The sequence below is a fragment of the Hemitrygon akajei genome, chromosome 12 (genome assembly GCF_048418815.1).
Source record: "Hemitrygon akajei chromosome 12, sHemAka1.3, whole genome shotgun sequence".
NCBI lineage: Eukaryota > Metazoa > Chordata > Chondrichthyes > Myliobatiformes > Dasyatidae > Hemitrygon > Hemitrygon akajei.
Window position 1 is genome coordinate 89,300,995 of NC_133135.1, and position 26,038 is coordinate 89,327,032.

Here is a 26,038-nt window from a genome sequence, read left to right on the forward strand (position 1 = left end):
CAGAGGTGGGGAGGGCTTCACACATGCTGGACTGGGTGTATCCACTACTTTTTGTAAAATTTTCCATTCAAAGGAATTGGTGTTTCCACACTAGGATGTGATGCAGCCAGTCAGTATACTCTCTTCTATACATCTATAGTAGTTTGTCAAAAGTTTAGATGTCATGCCAAATCTTTGCAAACTCCTGAGGAAGGAGAGATGCTGCTGTGCTTTCTTCATAATTGCACTATGTGCTGGGCCTAGGACAGGACCACCAAAATGATAACACTGAGGAATTTAAAGTTGCTGATCCTCTCCACCTCTGATCTTCCAATGAGGACTGGCTCATGGACCTTTGGTTTCCTTCTCCTGAAGTCAATAACCAGCTCTTTAGCCTTGCTGACATTGAGTAAGAGGTTGTTCTTATGGCACCACTTAGCCAGATTTTCATTCTTCCTCCTATATGCTGATTCAGTTTACGGCAGCAGTGTTTTCAGCAAACATGAATTTGGCATTGGAGTTGTGCTTAGCCACATAGTCATAAGTGTAAAGCCAGTTGAGCAGGGAGCTAAGCACACAGCTGTGTGGTGCATCTGTGCTGTTGGTGATCGAGGAGACAACGTTACCAATCTGAACTGACTGGGGTCTTCAAGTGAGGAAATCAAAGATCCAATTGCACAGGAGGTATTGTAGCTAAGGGTTAGGAATTTATTCACGAGTTTTGAAGGGATGATGGTATTGAATGCTGAGCTGATGTATGATCGGAAAAAGGTCTCTTTGCCAAGTAGTAGTAGTTCCAGTGTAACAATTTCTGTCAACAGGCTTTTCATCCCCAACCATCAATACCCTGCATTACTGAGAGAGCTGATTGTTAACACCAAAGAATTATGAGCTTCAAGTAAATTACGAATTTAAAAAAAAGCAGCAAACATAAGAAAATCTGCAGATGCTTGAAATTCAAGCAACACACACAAAATGCTGGTGCAGGCCAGGCAGCATCTATGGAAAAGTGTAAATAGTTGACGTTTTGGGCCAAGACCCTGGAGTTCCGCAGTATTTTGTGTGTGTAGCCAAATCTCATAGTCAAGCAACTGCTATTTTCACTTAGACTTTTCATTTATCATTCCTCTTTTACAACTGTTTGATGAACTGATACACTTCACAGCCAATAAAGAGCTTTTGATGTGTGATCTCTACTGTGATGTGGGGAATGCAGCCAATTTGCCCATCATGAGGCCCCCTCAGTCAACTATGATATTGGCCAGAGGAGAAAAATATTGGTTTCAGCTGTTAGAACTCTCAAATTGGTAGCTGGGGGAACTGATAGAATAAATGGAATACAAAAATACAAACTGGAGATATCTTAGTGCAGGGGTGTCAAACTCATTTTAGGTCACGGGCCGGATTGAGCAAAATGCAGCTTCATGCGGGCCGGATCAGTCGGACGCGTGCAAACGCAGCTTTCGTTGCCTCCGTTTTTTCAGCCTGCTCTCATGTGTCTCAGTCTCTGCTATAACTACAAAGTGTTTCACTTTACAAATTCCGTTTCTTATGAAGAAGACTGCCGAGCAAGACTGCCGAATAAACACTCAAAACCCTGAAAACCTGGTACCTGAATAAACTCAGCATTAGCCATATCATACGCCATAGGCGCTTCGATTACTGGGGCCAGCTTTAATAGTAATTAGATATTATCTCGTGGGCCAAAGATAATTCCACAGCGGGCCGGATTTGGCCCGCGGGCCTTGAGTTTGACATATATGTCTTAGTGAATTTAAGACTATTACAGCTTCAGAGGTAGTAGTCTTTAATTATTCAAACCATTCTCTATTTTACTATTGAAAGCAATATAAAAATGAATTTTGCATTTTATGCCAAAAATCCACCTCTGTGCAGGTTTATGATTTCATTTTTTGTTAATTATAGACTCATTGCTGTTTGAAGAGCTGAATGATTCCAGCAACATGTTTGAAGCTTTGAAGAACAATCCATTTGTAAGTACTAATAATTCATCCTGTCTTAAGCCACAGATGAGTTGAGCTGTTTGGTTGTTCACGCTGTGGTGAAAACTTTCCTCTTATCTAGTTAGTTTAAACAGAAACACATTACTTGGATCTTTGTTAACCAGAGGACATGCATTTGTGATAATTGGTAAACAAATGAAATTCCACTTCCTGAATAATTAGAAGCACAACTTTAAAGTACATTTATTATTATTGTACAATGTACAACCCTGAGATTTATCTTCTCCACAGACAGTCACGAAACAAAACCATGGAACGTGTTCAAAGAAAAACATCAACCCCCCCCCAAACTGTAGATCACAGGCTCCAACAGTACTAGAAACATAATTAAAGGAAAAAGAAGACGTGCAAGAAACAGTCACTTGTGTTAGTGATGTTCACTGCTGCCATCTTCTTCCAGATGTGATATGATTGAAATATGCTGACATTTGAATGTGACTGAAAATTATGTCAATCTCATATAGCCTCAAAATTATGTTCTTCAATCAGAAATGGTTAACAGTTGTCAAATGCCAGGTGTGGTCCATTCTCTCTGCTATATTTCAAAGAATTCAAAGGTACATTTAACGTCAGAGAAATGTATACAATGTATATCCTGAAATGCTTTTTCTTTGCAACCATCCACGAAAAACAGAGGAGTGCCCCCAAAGAATGAATGACAGTTAAATGTTAGAACCCCAAAGTCCACCCTCCTGCACGTAAGCGGCAGCAAGCAATGATTCCACCCTTCCCCCACTGGCAAAAAAAAAGCATCAAGCATGAGCAAAGCAACAGCAAAGACACAGACTTGCAGTTACCCCAAAGACTAAATTGTTCACCCGGCATTTGATGTACCACAGGCTCTCTCTCTCCCTAATAAGGGAGAAAGAGATGTCTCCGTTTCACAGCAAGAGGGGAGACATAACAAATAACTCACTGGTTTACGATGTTAAAACTATGTTGTGTTGCTTTTTCGGCGCTCTGAGCCAAAAGATCTGGGCACACAGCCTTAGACCTTCCGATTCCCATGACACACCGATCTCCTGCCCGGACACCGATCTCCAATGACCCCGTCTCCAGAACCACGAAATCTCAGACCTCCGAAGGTGAGCGAAGCTCTTAGGCTGCGCCCTTAGTGTGCCGAATAATGGCCATTCGTGAAACCCAGAGAGCGGGTCCCATTCCTGCAAAGAACTGTAGTCAGCATGGAACTTCAGGCCAGGGTCTTCAAAAGATCCCTGAAAGGGAAAAATTATAAAAGAGCTGTTTCCGAAGATGCAAGCAAAGGAGTCACCATTAAGTCCCATTGATTCTCCTAAACATTTTTGACAGCATGAAATAAAACTCTCCCAGATTGTTCTGGGAGTACATGTCCGTACCTCATTGAACATAGTGTCACGGTAGACAGGTTGGTTACACATTTATTTAGCACGCTGACCTTCATCAGTCAGGCATTGAATATAGGAGCTGGGACATGATTTTCAGAATTAGAGTCGCATTTGTATCAATGACACATCACATGAAAATGTTGACTTATGGTAGCAGTACAGTACAAAGACTTAAAAATATATAAATCACAAAAAGTAAATTGTGCAAAAAGAATAACGTTCATGTTCATGGGCCATTCAGTACTGAGTGCCATGATTAACAAACAAGAAACAGCCTACCCTGATGCCTTTCACATCCTTGCCGGGGAAGAAATCTCTGCTCAATTACCATCAGCGCATCGCCTGCAGCACCAGAGGACCCGACACACTCGATCACTGCTGCACTATCATTAAGAATGCCCACCATTCCATCCCTAAACCTCATTCAGGGAAATCTGATCATCTGGCTGTCCTCCTCCCTGCATACAGAGAGGCTAAGGAGCAAAGCATCAGTGGTAAGCACAACAAAGAGGTGTCACGGGTGGGAGAGGAGTGACTGTGGGATTGGTTCAAGTTGATGGACTGGGCCAGGTTTAAAGACTCATCAGAAGACCTGAATGAATGCACTATTGTTGTCATGGACATTCAGATCATTCAGAGTCTTCCTGAACCAGAAGCCCTGGATGAACTAAGAGATGTGTAATCTGCTGAGGGCTAGATTGGTGATGTTTAGGACTGGTGACCAGGGAAAGTACAAGAGGTCCAGGTATGACCTCCGGAAAACATCTCATGTTCCAAGTGGCATTTTCAGACTAAACTTGAATCACGAACTTGAACCTTGATAGCTGTGGCAGGGATTTAATGTCATCACCTCTGTGAAAGCAAAACTAAGCAACATAAATGACAACAAAGTTTTCCTGGAAAAAGGTTTCACTCCCAGATGAGCTCAGTACCTTTTTATGCTGGCATTGACTGACACATTATGGAGGCACGTTCATGAATTCCCGTTGCCCTTGATGACCCTGTGATCTTAGAGGAGAATGTGAGAGCATCCTTCAGGTGGGTGAATCCACAGAAAGCATTTGGCCCAGACGTATCTGGCTAAGTATTGGAGACCTGTGCTAATCAACCTGCTGAAGTGTTTACTGACCTCTTCAACCTCTAGCTTCAGCAGTCTGAGTTACTCACCTGCTTTAAGCAGGCCTCATCATCCTGGTGCCCAGGAAGAAAACTGTAACCTGCCTCAATAACTAACATCCAGTAGCACTTAATTCCACTGTGATGAAGTTCTCAGAGAGGTTTGTCATAGCATATCAGCTGCTGTCTGAGGAGTGACTTCAATCCACTCCAATTTGCCTACTAGCACAACAGGTTAACAGCAGATGCCATTTCACTGGCTCTTCACTCAGCTCTAGAACATCCGGACAATGAAGATGCCATATAAAATGCTGGTGGAACGCAGCAGGCCAGGCAACATCTATAGGAAGAAGTACAGTCAACGTTTCAGGCTAAGACCCGAAAACGTCGACTGTACTTCTTCCTATAGATGCTGCCTGGCCTGTTGCGTTCCACCAGCATTTTGTGTGTGTGGCTTGAATTTCCAGCATCTGTAGATTTCCTTGTGTGAAGATGCCATATGTCGGGATGCTCTTCATTGACAACAGCTCTGCATTTTAACATGATCATTCCCTCAAACCTGATCACAAAGCTCCAAGACCTAGGCATCAACATCACCTTGTGCAACTGGATCCTCAATTTCCTCATTTGCAGACCCCAGTCAGTCAGGTTGGCAACCACATCATCTCCACAATCTCCTATTGGTGCAGGTGCACCACAAGGTTGTATGCTTAGCCCCCTGCTCTACTTGCTTTATACCTATGACTTTGTGGCAAAGTACAGTTCCAATACCATGGTTTAAGTTTTAAGTTGGCCTAATCAAAGGTGGTTTCAAATTGGCACAGATTGAAAATCTGGCTGAATGGTGCCACAACAACCTCCTTATCAACATCAGCAATATCAGCTGATTATTGAAAACAGGAGGAAGGAACCAGAGGTCCACAAGCTGTTAGGGGGTTGGAGGTGGACAGGGTCAGTAACTTGAAATTCTTTTGCGTTATCATATCAAAGGATCTGTTAAGGGATGATGACATAAGTGTCATCACAAAGAAGGCCCAGCAGTGCCTCTACTATCATAGAAGTCTGTGCAGATATGGCATGTCATGTAAAACTTTGACAAACTTGTAGCAATGTACAGTGGAAAGTATCCTGATTGGTTTCATCACAGTTTGGAAATACAAGAGTGGATATTAGACTGCTGAAAAATGGTTGCAATAATCAAGGGGGATTTCAATATGCAGGTAGATGGGGAAAAAAATCAAGTTGGTGCAGAATCCCAAGAGAGAGAATTTATAGAATGCCTATGAGATGGCTTTTTGAGCCCATTATGGGAATGGCAATTCTGGACTGGATGTTATGCAATGACCTAGATTGGATTAGGGAGCTTAAGGTAAAGGAATCCTTAGGAGGCAGTGACCATAATATGATAGAATTCCCCTGCAGTTTTACAGGGAGAAGCTCAAGTTAGATGTATGTATTGCAGTAGATTAAAGGGAATTGTAAAGGCTGAGAGAGGAACTGGCCAAAGTTGATTGGAAGGGGACACTAGCAGGGATGAAGGCAGAACAGCAATGTCTGGAGTTTTGTGTGAGCAATTCAGAAGGCATGGGAAATTTACATCCCAAAGATGAAGAAGTATTCTAAAGGGAGCATGAGGCAACCTTGGCTGACAAAGGAAGTCAAAGGCAGCATAAAAGCAAAAGAGAGGGCATATAAAATAGCAAACATTAGTGGGAAATTAGAGAATTGGGAAAACTAACAGGTGGCAACAAAGAAGCTATCAAGAAAGAAAAGATGAAATATGAAGCTAAGTTGGCCAATAATGTAAAAAAGGATATAATTTTTTTTCAGTTATAGAAAGAGTGAAGGAGAGGAGACTGGATATTGAATCATTAGAAAATGATTCTGGAGAGATAGTAATAGGGAACAAAGAAAGAGTGGATAAACTTAGTATTTTGGTTCAATCTTCACTGTGGAAGACACCAGCAGAATGCCAGAAATGCGAGAGTGCCAGAGGGCAGAGGTGAGTGTTGTTGCCGTTACTCAGGAGAAGGTGCTTGCGAAGCTGAAAAGTAAAGCTAGATAACTCACCTGAACCAGATGGACTTTACCCTAGTGTTCTGAAAGAGGCAACTGAAGGGACTGTGGAGTAATTAGTAATGATCACTGGATTCTGGAATGGTTCTGGAGGACTGGAAAATTGCAAGTGTCACCCCACTCTCTCGGAAGGGAGGGAAGCAGAAGAAAGGCTAACTGGCCTATAATTTTCTGACTTCAGTAGTTAGAAAATTGTTGGAGTCAGTTATTAAGGATGAGGTTCTGGGGTGCTTGGAAACGCATTATAAAACAGGTCAAAATTGCCATGGTTTCCTGAAGGGTGAATCTTGCCTGAAATATAGAACATAGAACATCTACAGCAAGTTGCAGGCCCTTCAGCCCACAATGTTGGTCTGACCATGAAACCTACTCTAGAAGCTGCCTATAATTTCCCTACTGCATATGTTTGTCTAAGCTCTATATACCTATCTGAGTCTCTTAGCCTCTTGTGTTAGCCATTTCAGCCCTGGGAAAAGCTTCTGGCTATCCACACGATCAATGCCTCTCATTATCTTATACATCTCTATCAAGTCACCTCTCATCCTTCGTCACGCCAAGGAGAAAAGGCCAAGTTCACGCAGCCTATTCTCATAAGGCATGCTCTCCAATCCAGGCAACATCCTTATAAATCTCCTCAGCACTCTCTCCATAGCATCCACGTCCTTACTGTAATGAGATCACCAAAACTGAATACAGTACTCCAAGTGGGGTCTAACTAAGGTCTTGATTAGCTGTAACATTACCTCACGGCTCTTGAATTGAATCCACAGTTGATAAAAGCCAACACATCATTATGCCTTCTTAACAACATTGTCAGCCTATGCAGTAGCTTTGAATGTCCTGTGGTCATGGACCACACTGCCAAGAGTCTTACCATTAATATTAGGTTCTGTCTTCAAACTTCACCTACCAAAATGAACCACTTCACACTTACCTGGATTAAACTCCATCTGGCACTTCTCAGCCCAGTTCTGCATCCTATTAACGTCCTGCTGTAACTTCTGACAATCCACAACACCCCCAACCTTTGTGTCATCAGCAAACTTACTAACCCTTCTACTTCTCTCCCATTTCACGCACATCTGCTCTCACCCCATCCTCCTGCCACCCCACTAGGGATAGGGTTCCCCATGTCCTCACCTACCACCCCACCAGCCCCTGGGTCCAACATATAATTCTCCATAACTTCCGCCACCTCCAACGGGATCCCACCACCAAGCACATCTTTCCCTCCCCCCCTTTCTGCTTTCCGCAGGGATTGCTCCCTGTGCGACTCCCTTGTCCATTCGGCCCCTCCATCCCTTCCCACCGATCTCCCTCCCAGCACTTATCCTTGTAAGCGGAACAAGTGCTACATCTGTCCTTATACTTCCTCCCTCAGCACCATTCAGGGCCCCAGACAGTCCTTCCAGGTGAGGCGGCACTTCGCCTTTGAGTCGGCTGGTGTGGTATACTGCGTCCGATGCTCCTGGTGTGGCCTTTTATATATTGGTGAGACCTGACGCAGACTCGCTGAACACCTACACTTTGTCTGCCAGAAAAAGCTGGCAATATGCTGGAAATCTCCCAGTGGCCACACATTTTAATTCCACGTCCCATTCCCATTCTGGTATGTCTATCCATGGCCTCCTCTACTGTCAAGATGAAGCCACACTCAGGTTGGATGAACACCAACTTATATTCTGTCTGGGTAGCCTCCAACACGATGGCATGAACATTGATTTCTCTAACTTCCATTAATGCCCCCCCCTTACCCCATCCCTTATCTATTTATTTATTTGTTTATTTATTATTTTTTTTCCCCCCTTTTATTTCCTGTTTTTTTCTCTCTCTGTCCCTCCCATAATCACTCCTTGACTGCTCTCCATCTCCCTCTGGTGCTCCTCTCCCCCTTTCTTTCTGCCTAAGTCTTCTATCCCCTGATCCTCTCCCTTCTCCAGCTTTGTATCCCTTTTGCCAATCAACTTTCCAGCTCTTGGCTTTATCGCTCCCCCTCCTGTCTTCTTCTATCATTTCGGATCTCCCCTTGCCTCTCCCACTTTCAAATTTCCTACTATCTCTTCTTTCAGTTAGTCCTGACGAAGGGTCTTGGCCCGAAACGTTGACTGTACTTTTTCCTACAGATGCTGCCTGGCCTGCTGCGTTCCACCAGCATTTTGTGTGTGTTGCTTGAGTTTCCAGAATCTGTAGATTTCCTCGTGTTTGCGCTTCTGCTTCTTCATCCAATTCATTTATAAAAATCTGTTGGAATTCTTTGTCTATTTGCTGTTATTTTCTCAAGAGAGATTCAGATGTTATTTACCTGTATTTTCAGAAGACTTTGACAAAGTGCTGCACATCAGGCTGCTTAACAAGAAATGAGTCCATGGTATTACAGGAAATATTCTAGCATGGATAGAAGATTGGCTGACTGTTAGGAGGCATAGAGTGGGGAATAAAGGGGGCCTTTTCTGATTGACTTCTGGTGACTAGTGGTGTGCTGCGGGCCTCTGTGTTGGGACCACTTCTTTTCACGTTATACGTCAATGATTTGGATGACAGAATTGATGGCTTTGTTGCTAAGTTTGCGGACAATATAAAAATAGGTGGAGGGACAGGTAGTGTTGAGGAAACGGGGTCTGCAGAAGGATTTTGATAGATTAAGAGAATGGGAAAAGAAATGGCAGATGAAATACAGTGAAGAGAAGTATATGGTCATGCATTTTGGTAGAAGGGATAAAGGCGTAGATGGTATACTAAATGGGGAACATATTCAGAAATCTGTAGTGCAAAAGGTCTTGGATATCCTACTGCAGGATTCCCTAAAGCTTAACTTGCAGGTTAAGTCTGTAGTAATGAAGGCAAATGCAATGTTAGCATTAGGACCAGAATACAAAAGCAAAGTTGTAATTCTGATGCTTTTTAGGCATTGATCACACCACATTTGTAATTTGGTGTGGAAGTTTGGGTCTCTTATCTAAGAAAGAATGTGCTGACATTGAAGAGAGTTCAGAGGAGTTTCATGAGAAAGCTCCTGGGAAGGAAAGGGTTAACATACGAGGAGTTCTTGTTGGCTCTGGGCTTGTACTCGCTGGAGTTTAGAAGAATAGGAGGGGGTCTTATTGAAATCAATCGAATATTGAAAGGCTTGATAGAGTGGACATGGACAGGATGTTTCCGATAGTGGGGTGTGTCCTGGGCCATGCGGCAGAGCCTTAGCATACAAGAATGCCCCTTTAGAACAGAAATGAGGATGAATTTTTTTTAGTCAGAGGATGGAGAATCTGTGGAACTCATTGCCACAGATGGCTGAGGAGGTCAAGTCATTGAGTATATTTCAACTGGAGGTTGATGAGCCCTTGATTAATAAGGGTTGTCAAACATTATGTAGAGGAGGAATGAGAATAGGATTGAGAGGTATAATAAATCAGCCATGATTGAATAGCCGACAGGCCCGATGGGCCGAATAGCCCAATTTTGCTTTTATACTCTGGCCACCTTATTCTGTACCTGTTTAGCCCATCCTCTTCGAGGTTTGATAAACTGTGCATTCAGGGATGCACTTTTGCACACTACTATTTGAGTTAATGTCGCCTTCCTGTCAGCTTGAACCAATCTGCCCATTCACCTCTGACCTCTCTCATTAACAAGATGCTTTTGCCCACAGAACTGGATGTTTTTTTGTTTTTTGCACCATTGTCCGTAAACTCTAGAAACTGGTTGTGCATGAAAATCTTAGGAGATCATTGGTTTCTGAGATACTCAAACCACTCCAATTGTTCCACAGTCAAAGTCACTTGGATCACATTTCTTCCTCATTCTGATACCTGGTTAGATTAACTGAACTTCTTGAGCCTGTCAGCATTCTTTTATGCACTGTTGATGCTACATGATTGACTGATTAGATATTTGCATTAACAAGCAGGTGTACCTAATAAAGTGGCCATTGACTGTCAAAAAGTACATTTAATGTCAGAGAAATGTATACAATATACATCCTGAAATTCTTTTTCTTAGCAACCATCCAAGAAAACAGAGGAGTGCCCCAAACAGTGAATGATAGTTATATGTTAGAACCCCAAATACACCCCTTGCACGCATAAGCAGCAGCAAAGCAATGATCCTCTCTCCCCCACCAGCAAAAAAAAGCATCGACACCCCTCACGGAGCACTCAAGTGTGCAGCAAAGCAACAGCAAAGACACAGACTTGAAGTGCTCCAAACACTACTCGTTCACTTAGTATTTGACATACCACAGGCTCTCTCCCTAATAAAGGGAAAAAGAGGTGTCTCTTTTTCACAGCGAGAGGGGAAACTACTCGCTGGTTTACGATGTTAAAAGTCCATTGCGTTGCTTTTTCTGAGCTCTGTGCCCAAAGAACTCAGGTCTCTGGGCACACAGCCAGCAGCCAGCTTTTTGCTTTCAAACTTCCGCTTCTCACGACACACCGATTTCTGAAGAGGCACCGACCACGAGCCCACCTGCCTCCAGAGCCATGAAAGCCCGAAACTCTGAAGGTGAGCTAATCTTCTAGGCCGAGTTGTTGGTGTAACGGATAACAGCCAGTGGTGAGACCCCGAAAGCGGGTCCCATTCCCGCAAAGAACCAAAGTCTGAGTGTAACGCCAAGTCAGTCTTCAAAAGAACCCTGAAAGGGAAAAATAGAGATATAAAAGATAGAAATAGAGCTGTTTCCAAAGATGCAAGCAAAGGAGTTGCCATTAGGCACCATTGTCTCCAAAGCTTCTCCTCTATATTGTGTGTCTTATGGTATTATGGAATTACCGATGCCCGAGGATAGAAAAGCCTGCAAACAGTGGTGGCTACACCACGACAGGCAAAGCCCTGCCTGCCACTGAACTCATCTTCAAAAAGCACTGTCACAAGAATGTAGCATCCATCATCCAGGCCATGTTCTCTTCTCGCTGCTGCAGTTGGAAGGGAGATACAGGAGCCTTTGACACTGCACCACCAGGTTCAGGAACAGTTATTACCCTTCAACCATGAAGCTCCTGAATGCTCAATGGCGTGGCTAACTTCTGTCTTCTCAATGCTGAGCTGACTCCATAACTTGTCAACTCACCTTTCAAGGACTCTACAACTCAGTGTTATATATTTACTGTTTATTATTTGTGTGATTTATTGTTTGTTGTCTTTTGTACATTACTGTTTGTTAGTCTTTGATATTTAAAGGTTTTCATAAATTCTGTTGTATTTCTATTCCTGAATATGCCTACAAGAATCCCAATCTCAAGTTAGTATATGATGACATATATATACTTTGATCATAAATTTACTTTGAACTTTGAAGTAAATCAACTATCAAGTCCATAATGCAAATACCAAAGCTGATTCTCAAAAGTAGAAATGAGCAGGGCAGCCAAAACAGAAAGTAAGAACTACAAGACAATACTATTGACTAAGAAAGATGCTCTAATGTAGGTCTCAAGAGACTGAAGTCACAGGCTCATCGGGGGCTGTGTGGGTTCGTGAAGGTGCCTCCGTGTTCTGTCAGCGATAGCTCCTTTACAAAAAAATTGTTCACACAATTTCTTGGTAAATAATGCTCTTGCCCTTAGCTGTGCTAATTGTTTCTGTATCACATTAAGTATCCCAGACTGACTTTGTATAGTTATTAAATTTGCCTTTCCACAGTTATGTTTATTTGATTTGTGGCATGGGGGTAATAATGATAAAATCTAAAATATACCTAAGTAACTTTGTCCTTTTCCCTTATGAATGCTAAATTAATTAAGATAATTATGACTTTATTTAATTTGCATGCCTCTGGATTATTAACCATTAAGCTGAATATGTATGGCACATTTGTATCAGGGACATGGTATTGCGGTAAATTATCCTCCAGAAATTTAGCACCTTTCATTACCCTTTTACGTTTGACTTTCATGGAAATATCATGAAAACCTTATTAATGCTCCATACTTGTATTTGTACATCGTGCTGCTTACCAAAGCCTAAGAAATTTGACTAAGCCTAAATAACACCCCACTGACTGATATTCTCTTGTGATTTCAATAAATTTGATCCTTAATTGTCAAAGTTTTATCTTTGTATTTTGCCGTTTTCCTTTAAAATATTGTGATTTTTTAATCACTAATTTTTATTGCAACACCAACAAATTACATTCAAAACACCCAGTTGCTGATTACATTTTGACTGTTTAACCCAGCCACCCCCAACACTCATCCCCATCCCCCTCGCCACCCCTCCCCCCTCCCCCCTCCACCAACCAACTGAATAGTAGTGCATACACAGACAGAGCATTCCTATTTTAACAGAAGATATTGAAGTTAGATATCAGCTTTGTCCACATTAAGATTGTGTTTAGTTGTGCATCATTTACTCTTGCTGATGATAATTCCGGGTAAGAAATGTCCAAAAAGCTCCGAAGCCAGTGAGTACTTGAAATATCACGAGGAGGTTTCCAACGCTGGACTACAATCTTCTTCACTGCAGTTATCCCTGCCAGCTAGATTTTGTGTGTTTTTTCCATAAGGGAAAGGTGAGAATCATCATTTAGAAGATGTACAGCGGGTCCATTGGTAATTGTATCCCCGTTAGTTCTGTAAGAGTACTGATAACCTTCCCCCACAAACCAAAAACCCCTGGACATTCTCATACAACATGTATAAAAGAGCCAACAGTTCCGTGGGGGCAAAATGAGCAATATGAGTCAGGAACCAGTCCCATTTGATGTCTAATTCTCAGTGTTAGATATGCTGTATGATAGAATTTCAAGTGTATATACCGAAGATTTGGGTTTTTTGAAGCACTGGCAGCATTAATACAAATCGCATCCCAGTCCTGGGATAAGGACATATCCCAGGCTTTCATTCCTGATGTGGGCATATATTTCTGGGAGTTTAATTTATCATCGACATATGACAGTATCTGTCTTGGAGCACTCTGTATCCAAGGGAACCTCATAGGCTTTACAAGCTGATCTTACTCTAAAGTAGAAGAAAAGGGAGTGTTTATCAATATTATATCAAGATACCAGTTCTTGAAAGCTAAGGATAGTACTTGCCCCACTAATATCTTTATCCTCTCAAGTTATGTTAGTGAATGGTTCCCCCCTCCAGATAGAAAGTGATTATTGTTCCATATTCCTGAATGGAGATGATTTGCACCATACGCTTTTAAATTTTAGGAATTTTTCTGCTGCTCTAAACACTTATAGCATCTATATGCAGGGCAGCTGGAATCCATCGATGCTGGCTGATTATTGTTAGATATGTAAGCTCAAAGACTTGCACACTGAGTACAAACGAAAGTAATCAACAAAACATTTTTAGCTTAGTTGAACTATTACAAAGCGTCAGCACCGTTGTGCAATTAAACACATTATATTCAATGAAAGTTAATTTCTTGTTTCTCTTAATTCCTATGTGATGCAAATAGTCTAAAATTATATTTGTGTTCAGCTTCAAGCCAACTATCATAAATGGAAAAAATCTGAGGGGGCGCCACTTTTAAAAAAAATTAATGTTGGAGCTGCAGGATAGAAATGGGTCCATGATTGAAAAGCAGATTGCAGTCGGAGCTAGGGACGAAACATGGAAAAACTGAACAATTTTTCCAAAAGTTTAAACTGGGAAATGCTCAGCCTCTCCAAATATATCATGTGATAACCCGTCAACACCAGCCACTCCCACCAGCAGAAAGAGACTGAGTCTGTGTATGATCTGTCGCTCCCAACGTTCATTGTGGGAACTGTTGTTCATATGGTTGAGTTGAAGCCTGGATTAGACGATAAGTAGGGACAGCTGAGAGTGGTTCTACAGAGGGAAGGGGAGTTGGGATGAACTGTCAGCCGAGTCTCCGATCCTACAGAAGAAAACTAGAAATGTTGCCATCAGAAGTATCTGTCGTTAAACCAGGAGGAGCTACATTTCCCTTTATACGTGTTTTTCTTCTTAAATAAACTGCGTTTTTCATCTTCAATTTCCAAACCAAAGCAATACCAATAGAATTCTTGAAAATGTAATGTTCATTCTGGTCACATCAGACTGCACTGCCTTTTTCTCAAAGGGTGCCCCAGCGGGTCACCCCATTGTCCAGTATGGGTTAAAATTGGACCGTAATACAAATCACATTTTTTGGTAGATATATCTATAAGGAGGAAGTCCTTCAACCTTATTGGTGCTATTAGCTCTTGTTCTATATTTTTCCATGGCAAAACTTTATCCTCCTCCATCCAGTAGCTAAGTCTTTTTAATACAAATGCCCAGAGATAAGGTTTAAAATTTGGACATGCCAATCCCCCATCTGACTTTTTGAATTGTAGAGCTGACCACTTTATGTTGGGTTGTTTACTGTTCCAAACATAGCATCATGGTAACCTCCGAGCTGGACCTCCATGCGCTGCTATCTCCCCTTCCCCCACCACCACGCTGCCATCTGATCTTTCTGAGCCTGAGGTTCAATCACCGGTTCCCGGGCCCTCGGGGGCTTCAGCTTCCTCTCACCCCCACCCCTTCCCCACTGACTCCACCAGCCTCCCACCACCCTCGGACCAGAGCTTTCAACCCTGCCAGGTCTTCACCATCCCCTCCGATCATCCTCTCTCTGAGGCTGAGCGCTCTGTCCTTAGTAAGGCCTCACCTCAGTGAGTTCTGGGTGCACCAGGACCTGGAGCTCTTCTTCCGCCGGCTCCGTCTTTGAGCCCACTTCTTCGGTAGGGGCTCTCCCACCCCCACCGATGACCCGTTCTCCCGTCTCCAACCCTCCTCCTCCTCATGGACTCCCCACCCAGGACTTCTACCCACCCTGGATCTGTTTATCTCTAATTGCCGTCGGGACATTAACCATCTCGACTTCACCACCCCTTGCTCCAATTCCAACCTTACCCCCTCTGAACGCTCTGCTCTCCATTCCCTCTGCAACAATCCCAACCCTACCATCAAACCCGCTGATAAGGGGGGTGCTGTTGTCGTCTGGTGCATCGACTTGTACATATCGGAGGCACGACGACAACTCGCTGACACCTCCTCTTATCTACCCCTGGACCATGACCCCACTAGGGAGCACCAGTCCATTGTCTCCCAAACTATTTCCGATCTCATCAGCTCAGGAGATCTCCCATCCACGGCCACCAAACTTATAGTTCCCACACCCCACACTTCCCGTTTCTACCTCCTACCTAAGATTCACAAACCTGCCTGTCCAGGCAGACCCATTGTCTCTGCTTGCTCCTGCCCCACTGAACTCATTTCTGCCTATCTCGACTCTGTTTTATCTCCCCTTGTTCAATCCCTTCCTACCTATGTCCGTGATACTTCCCATGCTTTACATCTCTTCAAAGATTTCAAGTTCCCTGGCCCCCACTGCCTCATTTTCACCATGGAAATCCATTCCCTATATACCTCTATCCCCCACCAGGAAGGTCTCCAAGCTCTCCGTTTCTTCCTGGATTCCAGACCCAGCCAGTCACCTTCTACCACCACTCTTCTCCGCCTTGCGGAATTAGTCCTCACCCTTAACAATTTCTCCTTTGGCTCCTCCCACTTCCTGCAAACTAAAGGTGTAGCCATGGGCACCCGCATGGGTCCTAGCTGTGCCTGCCTTTTTGTCGGCCATGTGGAGCAATCTATGTTCCAAGCCTACACCGGTATCTGTCCTCCTCTCTTCTTACATTATATCGACGACTGCATCAGCGCTGCTTCCTGCACACATGCTGAGCTCGTCGACTTCATTAACTTCGCCTCCAACTTTCACCCCGCCCTCAAATTCACTTGGTCTATTTCCGACACCTCCCTCCCCTTTCTAGATCTTTCTGTTTCTATCTCTGGAGACAGCCTATCCACCGATGTCTACTACAAACCTACACACTCCCACAGTTACCTAGATTATTCCTCCTCCCACCCTGTCTCCTGCAAAAATGCTATCCCTTTCTCTCAATTCCTCCGCCTCCACTGCATCTGCTCTCAGGATGAGGCCTTTCATTCTAGGACAAAGGAGATGTCTTCCTTTTTTAAAGAAAGGGGCTTCCCTTCGTCCACTATCAACTCTGCCGTCCATCGTGTCTCCCGTATTTCACGTACCTCTGCCCTTACCCCCCCCCCCCGCCAGCCCACCAGGGATAGAGTCCCCCTGGTCCTCACCTATCACCCTGTCAGCCTACAGATCCAACGTATAATCCTCTGCAACTTCCGCCACCTCCTACGGGATCCCACCACCAGCCACATCTTCCCCTCCCCCCCACTCTCGGCTTTCCGCAGGGATCGCTCCCTACGCGACTCCCTTGTCCATTCATCCCCCCCATCCCTCCCCACCGACCTCCCTCCAGGCACTTATCCCTGCAAACGGAAGAAGTGCTACACCTGCCCCCACACTTCTTCCCTCACCACCATCCTAGGCCCCAGACAGTCCTTTCAGGTGAGGCACCACTTCACCTGCGAGTCAACTGGGGTGATATACTGTATCCGGTGCTCCCGATGTGGCCATTTATACATTGGGGAGACCTGCCGCAGACTGGGAGATCGTTTCGCCGAACACCGGCGCTCAGTCCTTCAGCAGTGGCAGGATCTCCCTGTGGCCACACACTTCAATTCCACAGACCACTTCCACTCCGATATGTCTGTCCATGGCCTCCTCTACTGTCAAGATGAGGCCACACGCAGGTCGATGGAGCAATACCTTATCTCCCGCCTAGGTAGCCTCCTACCTGCCGGCATGAACATCCAACTCACTGACCTCCGTTGATACCCCTGCCCCCCCTTACCCCATCCCTATCTATAATTTTAGTCTGGTTCTCTTTCTCTTTCCCCCCCCCCCCACTACAATCTCCCCCCCAGCCCTACCTTTCTTTCTCTTTTATTTCTCTTAATTCTCCACCTTCCCCCTAGCCCATTTCCCTCCAGCCTATCACTTCCCAGCTCTCTACTTCATCCCTCCCCCTCACTTCTTATCCCCCCTCGACCATCTCATGTTACTTCACTCCTGATGAAGGGTTTTGGCCCGAAACGTCGTCACTACCTCCTCCCATAGATGCTGTCTGGCCTGCTGAGTTCTGCTAGCATTTTGTGTTTTTCATCGCAGTAGGGAGTCCAGTTTTTGCCAATATCCTGCTTGAGGCGCAAGTGGGATCATTGAGCTGATAAAATAAATGTGGGTTAAGATGTTCATTTTAATGACCGATATACGGGCTGGGACTGATGCTGGCAGGTGTCTCCATCGATTAATATCTTCTTATATTTTTTTCAAAATTAAAGAGTACAGTCGGCCCTCCTTATCCGTAGATTCCACATGCGCGGATTCAGACTGCGCATGCATTCCACATTCAGACTGCGGCTCGGGAAAACCCAGAAGTTCTCTCTCCAGCACTTGTCGTTTGAGCATGTGCAGACTATTTTTTCTTGTCATTATTCCCCAAACAATACAGTATAACAATTATTTACATAGAATTTACATTGTATTAGGTACTATAAGTAATCTAGAGATGATTTAAAAGTACAGACAGTCCCTGGGTTATGAAGCAGTTCCGTTCCTGAGTCCGTTTTTAAGTCGGATTTGAAGTCAGAACAGGTACATCTGGTATTATTTAGCGTTAATTAGTCAAAAGTTTTTCTTAGTTTATAGTATATATTTTACCTTTCTCTGCATATAAAACTTAAGAAACATACGTATTTCAATAATTAAACCACTGCGTTGCTTAGTAATAATTGTAGCTTTCATCGGGGCAGGGCCTTTCACATGCTCCATTAAAATTGTTCAGATCGTTGACCAACTGTAGTCTAATGCTTTTCCAATGACCGATGGTGTTTCACCTCTTTCTGATCGCTTTATTACTTCCACCTTATTTTCAATAGTGATTGTGATTATTTTCGTGAACAGAAACATTGCCGGTTCAGAGCTGCGCCGCTGGGTCCTAATGTCCACTGCACTGAGACATGTTAAATAAAGTCCGGGGTTCCGCTGGGTCCTAAAGTGTCTCCGCACTGAGACAGGTTAAATAAGGGACTTGAGCATCTGCGATTTTTGGTATCCGCGGGGTGTCCCAGAACCAATCCCCCGCGGATAAGAAGGGCCGACTGAAATTTGTTTTAGCCACAGACGATAAGGAAGTATTAACTTTAATACCCAAGTAGAGGACCTCATTTGTAACATTAATCTGGGGAGGGAGAGATAACTTACTTTTATCTGTATTAATCAGCATCAGTGCTGATTTTGACAGTTTAACTTCGTATCTTGAAAGAAATCCAAATTGCTAATATATTGTGATATTTAATAATTTGTTTGGAAATATAGTATTTCTCATTGTACAATTTAACAAATTGCTTCAGTTTTTGTCATTTTAATTTTCATCATGAAGTTGTTTATTTCAAGAGCAATAAGTTTTCACACCTTTTGAGCTAAATGAATGTTTTTAGGGTTGTAATACCGATATGGATATAACACTGTGCATTGTATCGTATTTGGAAATAGTGAAGACTAAGTTAATTGAACGATGTGTTCACACTGACAAATAGTAATATTTGTGTTTTTGTCTTTCATTAGGATAGTGACATGGAGGTTGATTTTAGTTTGGAATTCACACCCTGGGATTATGATCCTTGGGGACCAACATGCAGCTCATCTCCAGGTATTCCCTCTTCCAATGATTCAAGTTGTAAGTATATCTGTAAAATTTGAGTGATAGGCTATCCACTTTCAAGTATACTAGCCAACAGAAAAACAAAACAGAAAAAATTGTGAATTATCAGCATGTCATGTTGCATCAGTGAGAAATCAGAGTTGATGTGTTAGGTTGATGAATGGTCATTAATCTGAGATGTGAACTCCTCTCTCTGCCTGATCTGCAAAATGTTCCCCGAACTTTCTGATTTTTGACCAGCTGTATTTTCCTTGCTTTTAGAAGCTTGAGTTTAAAAAGAAAAGGAAAAGGCTGATATCAGAGACAACAACAACTTGCATGAGAAACTGAGGTTTAGAACATAGAACATTGAACAATACAGCACAGTACAGGCCCTTCGGCCCACAATGTTGTGCCAACCCTTAAACCCTGCTTCCCATATAACCCCCCCACCTTAAATTCCTCCATATACCTGTCTAGTAGTCTCTTAAACTTCACTAGTGTATCTGCCTCCACCACTGACTCAGGCAGTGCATTCCACGCACCAACCACTCTCTGAGAAAAAACCTTCCTCTAATATCCCCCTTGAACTTTCCACCCCTTACCTTAAAGCCATGTCCTCTTGTATTGAGCAGTGGTGCCCTGGGGAAGAGGCGCTGGCTGTCCACTCTATCTGTTCTCTTAATATCTGGTATACCTCTATCATGTTTCCTCTCATCCTCCTTCTCTCCAAAGAGTAAAGCCCTAGCTCCCTTAATCTCTGATCATAATGCATACTCTCTATACCAGGCAGCATCCTGGTAAATCTCCTCTGTACCCTTTCCATTGCTTCCACATCCTTCCTATAGTGAGGCGACCAGAACTGGACACAATACTCCAAGGCAACACAAGTGAATCTGCAGATGCTGGAAATAAATAAAAACACAAAATGCTGGCAGAACTCAGCAGGCCAGACAGCATCTATGGGAGGAGGTAGTGACGACGTTTCGGGCCGAAACCCTTCATCAGTTTTATAGAGCTGCATCATTACCCTGCGACTCTTAAACTCTATTCCTCGACGTAAGCTTTCTTAACTACCCTATCTACCTGTGAGGCAACTTTCAGGGAACTGTGGACATGTACCCCCAGATCCCTCTGCTCTTCCACACTCCCAAGTATCCTGTCATTTACTTTGTACTCTGCCTTGGAGTTTGTCCTTCCAAAGTGTACCACCTCACACTTCTCCGGATTGAACTCCATCTGCCACTTCTCAGCCCACTTCTGCATCTTATCAATGTCTCTCTGCAATCTTCAACAATCCTCAACACTATCCACAACACCACCAACCTTTGTGTCGTCTGCAAACTTGCCAACTCACCCTTCTACCCCCACATCCAGGTCGTTAATAAAAATAACGAAAAGTAGAGGTCCCAGAACCAAACCTAGTGGGACACCGCTAGTCACAACCCTCCAGTCCGAATGTACTCCCTCCACCACAACCCTCTGATTTTTGCAGGCAAGCCAATTCTGAATCTACCTGGCCAAACGTCCCTGTATCCCTTGCCTTCTGACTTTCTGTATAAGCCTACCGTGTCGTACCTTATCAAGTGCTTTATTAATATCCATGTCGATCACGTCCACTGCACTACCCTCATCTATATGCCTGGTCACTTCCTCAAGGAACTCTATCAGGCTTGTTGGACACGATCGGCCCTTCACAAAGCCATGCTGACTGTCCCTGATCAGACCATGATTCTCTAAATGCCCATAGATCCTATCTCTAAGAATGTTTTCCAACAACTTTCCCACCACAGATGCAAGACTCACTGGTCTATAATTACCCGGACTATCCCTGCTACCTTTTTTGAACAAGGGGAGAACATTTGCCTCCCTCCAATCCTCCGGTACCATTCCCGTGGACAATGAGGACATAAAGATCCTAGCCAGAGACTCAGCAATCTCTTCCCTCGCCTTGTGGAGAAGCCTGGCGAATATTCCTTCAGGCCCTGGGGACTTATCTGTCCTAATGTATTTTAACAACTCCAACACCTCTTCTGCCTTAATATCAACATGCTCCAGAACATCAACCTCATTCATATTGTCCTCACCGTCATCAAGTTCCCTCTCACTGGTGAACACCAAAGAGAAGTATTCATTGAGGATCTTGCTCACTTCCACAGCCTCCAGGCACATCTTCCCACCTTTATCTCTAATTGGGCCTACCTTCACTCCTGTCATCCTTTTGTTCTTCACATAATTGAAGAATGCCTTGGGGTTTTCCTTTACCCTACTCGCCGAGGCTTTCTCATGCCCCCTTCTTGCTCTCCTCAGCCCCTTCTTAAACTCCTTTCTTGCTACCCTATATAGACTCTACCTCAATAGACTCATCTGATCCTTGCTTCCGAAACCTCATGTATGCTGCCTTCTTCCATCTGACTAGATTCTCCACCTCACTTGCACCCACAGGGTGTTCCTTCACCCGACCGTTCTTTATCTTTCTCACCAGGAAAAATGTATCTCTAACATCCTGCAAGAGATCCATAAACATTGACCACATGCCTATTGTACATTTCCTTGCAAAAACATCATCCCAATTCTCACTCGCAAGTTCTAGCCTTATAGCCTCAGAATTTCCCCTTCCCCAATTGAAAATTTTCCTGTTCTCGCTGATTCTGTCCTTTTCCCTGATGATGTTAAAGGCCAGGGAGCGGTGGTCACTGTCCCCCAGATGCTCACCCACTGAGAGATCTGTGAGCTGACCCGGTTCATTACCTAATACTAGATCTAGTATGGCATTCCCCCAGTCGGCCTGTCAACATACTGTGACAGAAATCCATCCTGGACACACTTAAAAACTCTGCCCTGTCAAAACCATTGGAACTAATCAGGTGCCAATTAATATTAGGGAAGTTAAAGTCACCCATGCTAACAACCCTGTTATTTTTGCACCTTTCCAAAATCAGCCTCCCAATCTGCTCCTCGGTATTTCTGCTGCTACCAGGGGGCCTATAGAATACCCCCAGTAGAGTAACTGCTTCCTTCCTGTTCCTGACTTCTACCCATACTGACTCAAAAGAGGATCCTGTACATTACGCTACCTTTCTGTGGCTGTATATCCCTGACCAGTAATGCCACCTCTTCTCCACTTTTTCCCCCTCTCTATCCCTTTTAAAGCACTGAAATCCAGGAAAATTGAGAATTCATTCCAGCCCTGATGCCAGCCAAGTCTCTGTAATGGCTACTACATCATAATTCCATGTATGTATCTAAGCTCTCAGTTCATCACCTTTGTTCCTGATGCTTCTTGCATTGAAGTAGCCGCACTTTAGCCCCTCTACCTTACTACATTTACATCTTTTATTCTGTTTCTCTTTCCTCAAAGCCTCTTTATATGTTAGATCTGACTTTACTCCATGCACTATACTTGCAGCTCTCGCATGACCTTTATCCTCCTCCACTTCACTATCTGCTCTAATACTCTGGTTTGAGCAGAGTCTGTTGGTAGTGATGGGGGAGGGAAGTATTTAGGTCAGAACCCTGCATCAGGGTTGTAAATGGAGAAGGGAGGTGACCAGTATCAAATGTAGAGGGGGAATGGTGAGACAGGAGCCCAATGTGGACTGAGGAGGAGTGAAAGGTGGCAGGCAAGTTGAGCCAGGGAGGGGCTTTAAATTTGGGTGACAGTGGGAGGAAAATAATGGATGGAAGCAAAGAGAAAATGAATGAGATGCAGATGGACTGGCGTGTGTGGAGAGGTAGTTGAAGGTAGTAGACAGATGCTGGAGGTTGAGAAGCAGGAACACAAAGTGGTGGAATCTGTTAAGTACATGAGGTAATATTGGGGACGTAGGGGAGAAGTGAATGGCAAATGAAACTAGAACCAGATTTATTGGGTGGGGATAGAGTTTGTGAGTGAACTATGAGTCTGGTAGGTGGATAACAAAACTGGGTGGCGGGGAGGGGAAAAAGGGGACAAATTTGTGGTGATTGGAATGGGGGAACCTACCAGAAACAAGGGTTATCTAAAATTAGAAAATTCAATATACATGCCAAAGGGTTGTAGACTACAGTCTTCTTATCCGCGAGTTCCGCATGCGCAAATTCAACCAACCGTGAATCGAGAAGACCTGGAAGTGCTCTTCCAGCACTTGTTGTTCGAACATGTGCAGACTTTTTTTCTTGTCATTATTCCCTAAACAATGCAGTATAACAACTAATTTACATAGAATTTACATTGTATTAGGTATTATAAGTAATCTAGAGATGATTTAAAGTATATGGGAGGATGTACGTAGGTTACCGTGGATCGGGATCGAAAAAAAAATTGGAAGTTCTCTTACTATGTAAGTGGGAACAGGTACATCCAGTATTATTTAGCGTCAGTTAGTCAAATGTTTGTCTTAGTATAGAGTATATATTTTACCTTTCTATGCATATAAAACACTTAAGATTGTATGTTTCAGCGCCGGGCTCGTGAAGTTCCCGAGTTCGATCCAGTGAGAGACCACTTCTGAGCGCGCTCTCTGTTTGTGCCTGGTTGATTTGGAGGATCAAAAACCCCAAACCCCAAAACCCATTAATTAAACCACTGTGTTACTTAGTAATAACTGTAGCTTTCATCGGGGCAGGGCCTTTCTCACTTCATCATCTAAAATTGTTCCGATTGTTGACCGACTGTAGCCTAATGCTTTTCCAGTGACCGATAGCATTTCACCTCCCTCCGATCGCTTTATTATTTCCACTTTACTTTCAATCGTGATCGTGATTATTTTTGTGAACAGAAACACTGTGGATTCAGAGCTGTACCGCCGGGTCCTAATGTCCACTGCACTGCGACAGATTAAATAAGCTCTGGGGTTCCGCTGGGTCCTAAGGTCCACCCTATTGAGACAGGTTGAATAAGGGACTTGAGCATCCGTTTTTTTGGTATCTGCAAGGGGTTCTGGAACCAATCCCTCATGGATAAGGAGGGCTGACTGTACTTGTGCAGAATATGAGGTGTTGTTCTTCCAGTTTGTAATGGGCCCCACCCTGAACTGGTAGCCCCTCGTGTTCTTGCTTAGCCACTCAAGTTGCTGTCTGCAACCTTCACTCACTTTTCCTCTCACCTCACCTCACTTACTACTCTTTTTTTCTGTGTCTTTGCTTGCCACCATCGATCTTCCAACTCCACACCTCCCTTCCCTGCCTGTTGCAACCTGGCTGACATCTTTTACCCTTTCTTAGTTCACCAATCACCTTGGATTCCAATCTCACTACTCCCTCTCTTCTAGCCGTTTCCCTTCTGCATTCACAGTCCTGATGCAGGGTTTCTACATGAAATACCAGCAATTCATTCCTGCCCCCCACCCCTCAGAGATGTTGCACAAGCTGCTGAAATGCTTTAGAAGATTATTTGATACTTTAGATTCCAGTGTCTACAGTCTCTCGTCTCTCCATCAGCAAAGGGAGATTAATTTGAGAGTGGACAATAAAACTTGCTCTCTGTCAATTGAATTTTAACAATTCAGGCAAAAACAGAATAATTGCCTATTGATATACAAATCTTTTTACTGGATTAGTTAAGTTTATTTTTAAAAAGTTTCTTTGTATGTCTTTCTCCTGTAGATGGACAAACAACATCTGAGCCTCTGTCTCCAGCTTCAAACTCTTCAGTACATTCTCCTGCAGATTCATTATTACAACATGTAAGCAGTTTTTCCTATTTGCCTAAAAGTTTTATGAATATTTTCTAACAGTGGCATTCACAAAACTACTTTGCATTTTTAAAGCTCTTTTTGATTTTATTGTTTTGTTCTGGAGTGCTTTTGTTTACTTTTTAACACCACTGTACTCTCAAACAATATGTATTGCAACTTGTGTTCATAAACAGCTTTCATTGAATGATATTAGGAAGAAAGTGAATGGCAGGTGTCAGAAATTAAATTTTATAATTAATTGGGCAAACTACGAGAGGATAGGAAGTGAGTCCATATGAATTTAGTGTTCACCAAAGCATTGTAGCATTTATTTGACAACTGGGCTCTGTAGGTGGTCAGATAGAGGAGATTAAATGTTCATGTTGACATTAGAAAATGGCTTGTGCATTTGGAATTTGATGCCTGATGCGTTATAAAACATTGCATCCTTAGACCCTTCTACACAGTTCTGTCACATCCTGCCAGTTTTGATATGTAACCAGAATCCCAACATTCAGTCTCTTTTCACCAAATTTGTTACTTTTATTGTTTTGAGTATAAGAATATAAAACACCAGAGAGCTGCCAGTTGGTTCCTTGAATCAGTAGGATTATGATCCAATAAGATTATGTCTGCTCCAACCTTGGACTCAGTGCTGTTCTCCTCATCTCTCTCCATAATCTTCGTTTCCTTTAAATATGTGTCAGGCATTGCCTTGAACATATTCAGTGATTTAGTCACCAAAGCTCGTGACAGAGAATTCCAAAGATACGATAGAGTCTTTTAAGAGACTTTTGGATAGGTACATGGAGCTTTGAAAAATAGAGGGCTATAGGTAAGCCTAGTAATTTCTAGGGTAGGGACATGTTCGGCACAACCTTGTGGGCCAAAGGGCCTGTATTGTGCTGTAAGTTTTCTATGTTTCTATGAGTAACAACCCTCCGACAGAAGAACTTTCTTAGTTACCTTTTAAAATGTAATTTCCTCACCAGTAGCATCTTGCACCTTCTTAACTGGAACTTAAATAAAAATATTTATGCATAACTTGCACTTACAAATTGACATTCAGTCACTTGTAATTGGCCATGTTTACATGTCAATTCTTTGTGTCTCTGCTCCAAGAAAGTGAATTCTAATAATAGCTCTACAATAGGAATATGGTAATAGTTTTCTGTCCCTTGTTTCTCTTGCCTTTGGTAAATAATGGAGTGACAATCAGCAATTTTCATTTCCAGAATTAAAGTT

General features: G+C 43.3%; 1 protein-coding gene across 3 annotated transcripts in view; it reads left to right on the forward strand.

Moving 5' to 3' along the window:
• The window catches only part of atf6 (activating transcription factor 6), a 377,097-nt gene that overhangs the window by 28,019 nt on the left and 323,040 nt on the right, over window positions 1-26,038 (forward strand). For 2 of the 3 annotated variants that reach the window (XM_073063651.1, XM_073063649.1), the window contains exons 2-4: window positions 1,906-1,973; window positions 19,061-19,172; window positions 24,723-24,802. In XM_073063651.1, coding sequence (XP_072919752.1) covers window positions 1,906-1,973; window positions 19,061-19,172; window positions 24,723-24,802 — 260 coding nt within the window. The remainder of the gene's footprint in view (window positions 1-1,905; window positions 1,974-19,060; window positions 19,173-24,722; window positions 24,803-26,038) is intronic. The other variant, XM_073063650.1, reaches the window with a different exon arrangement.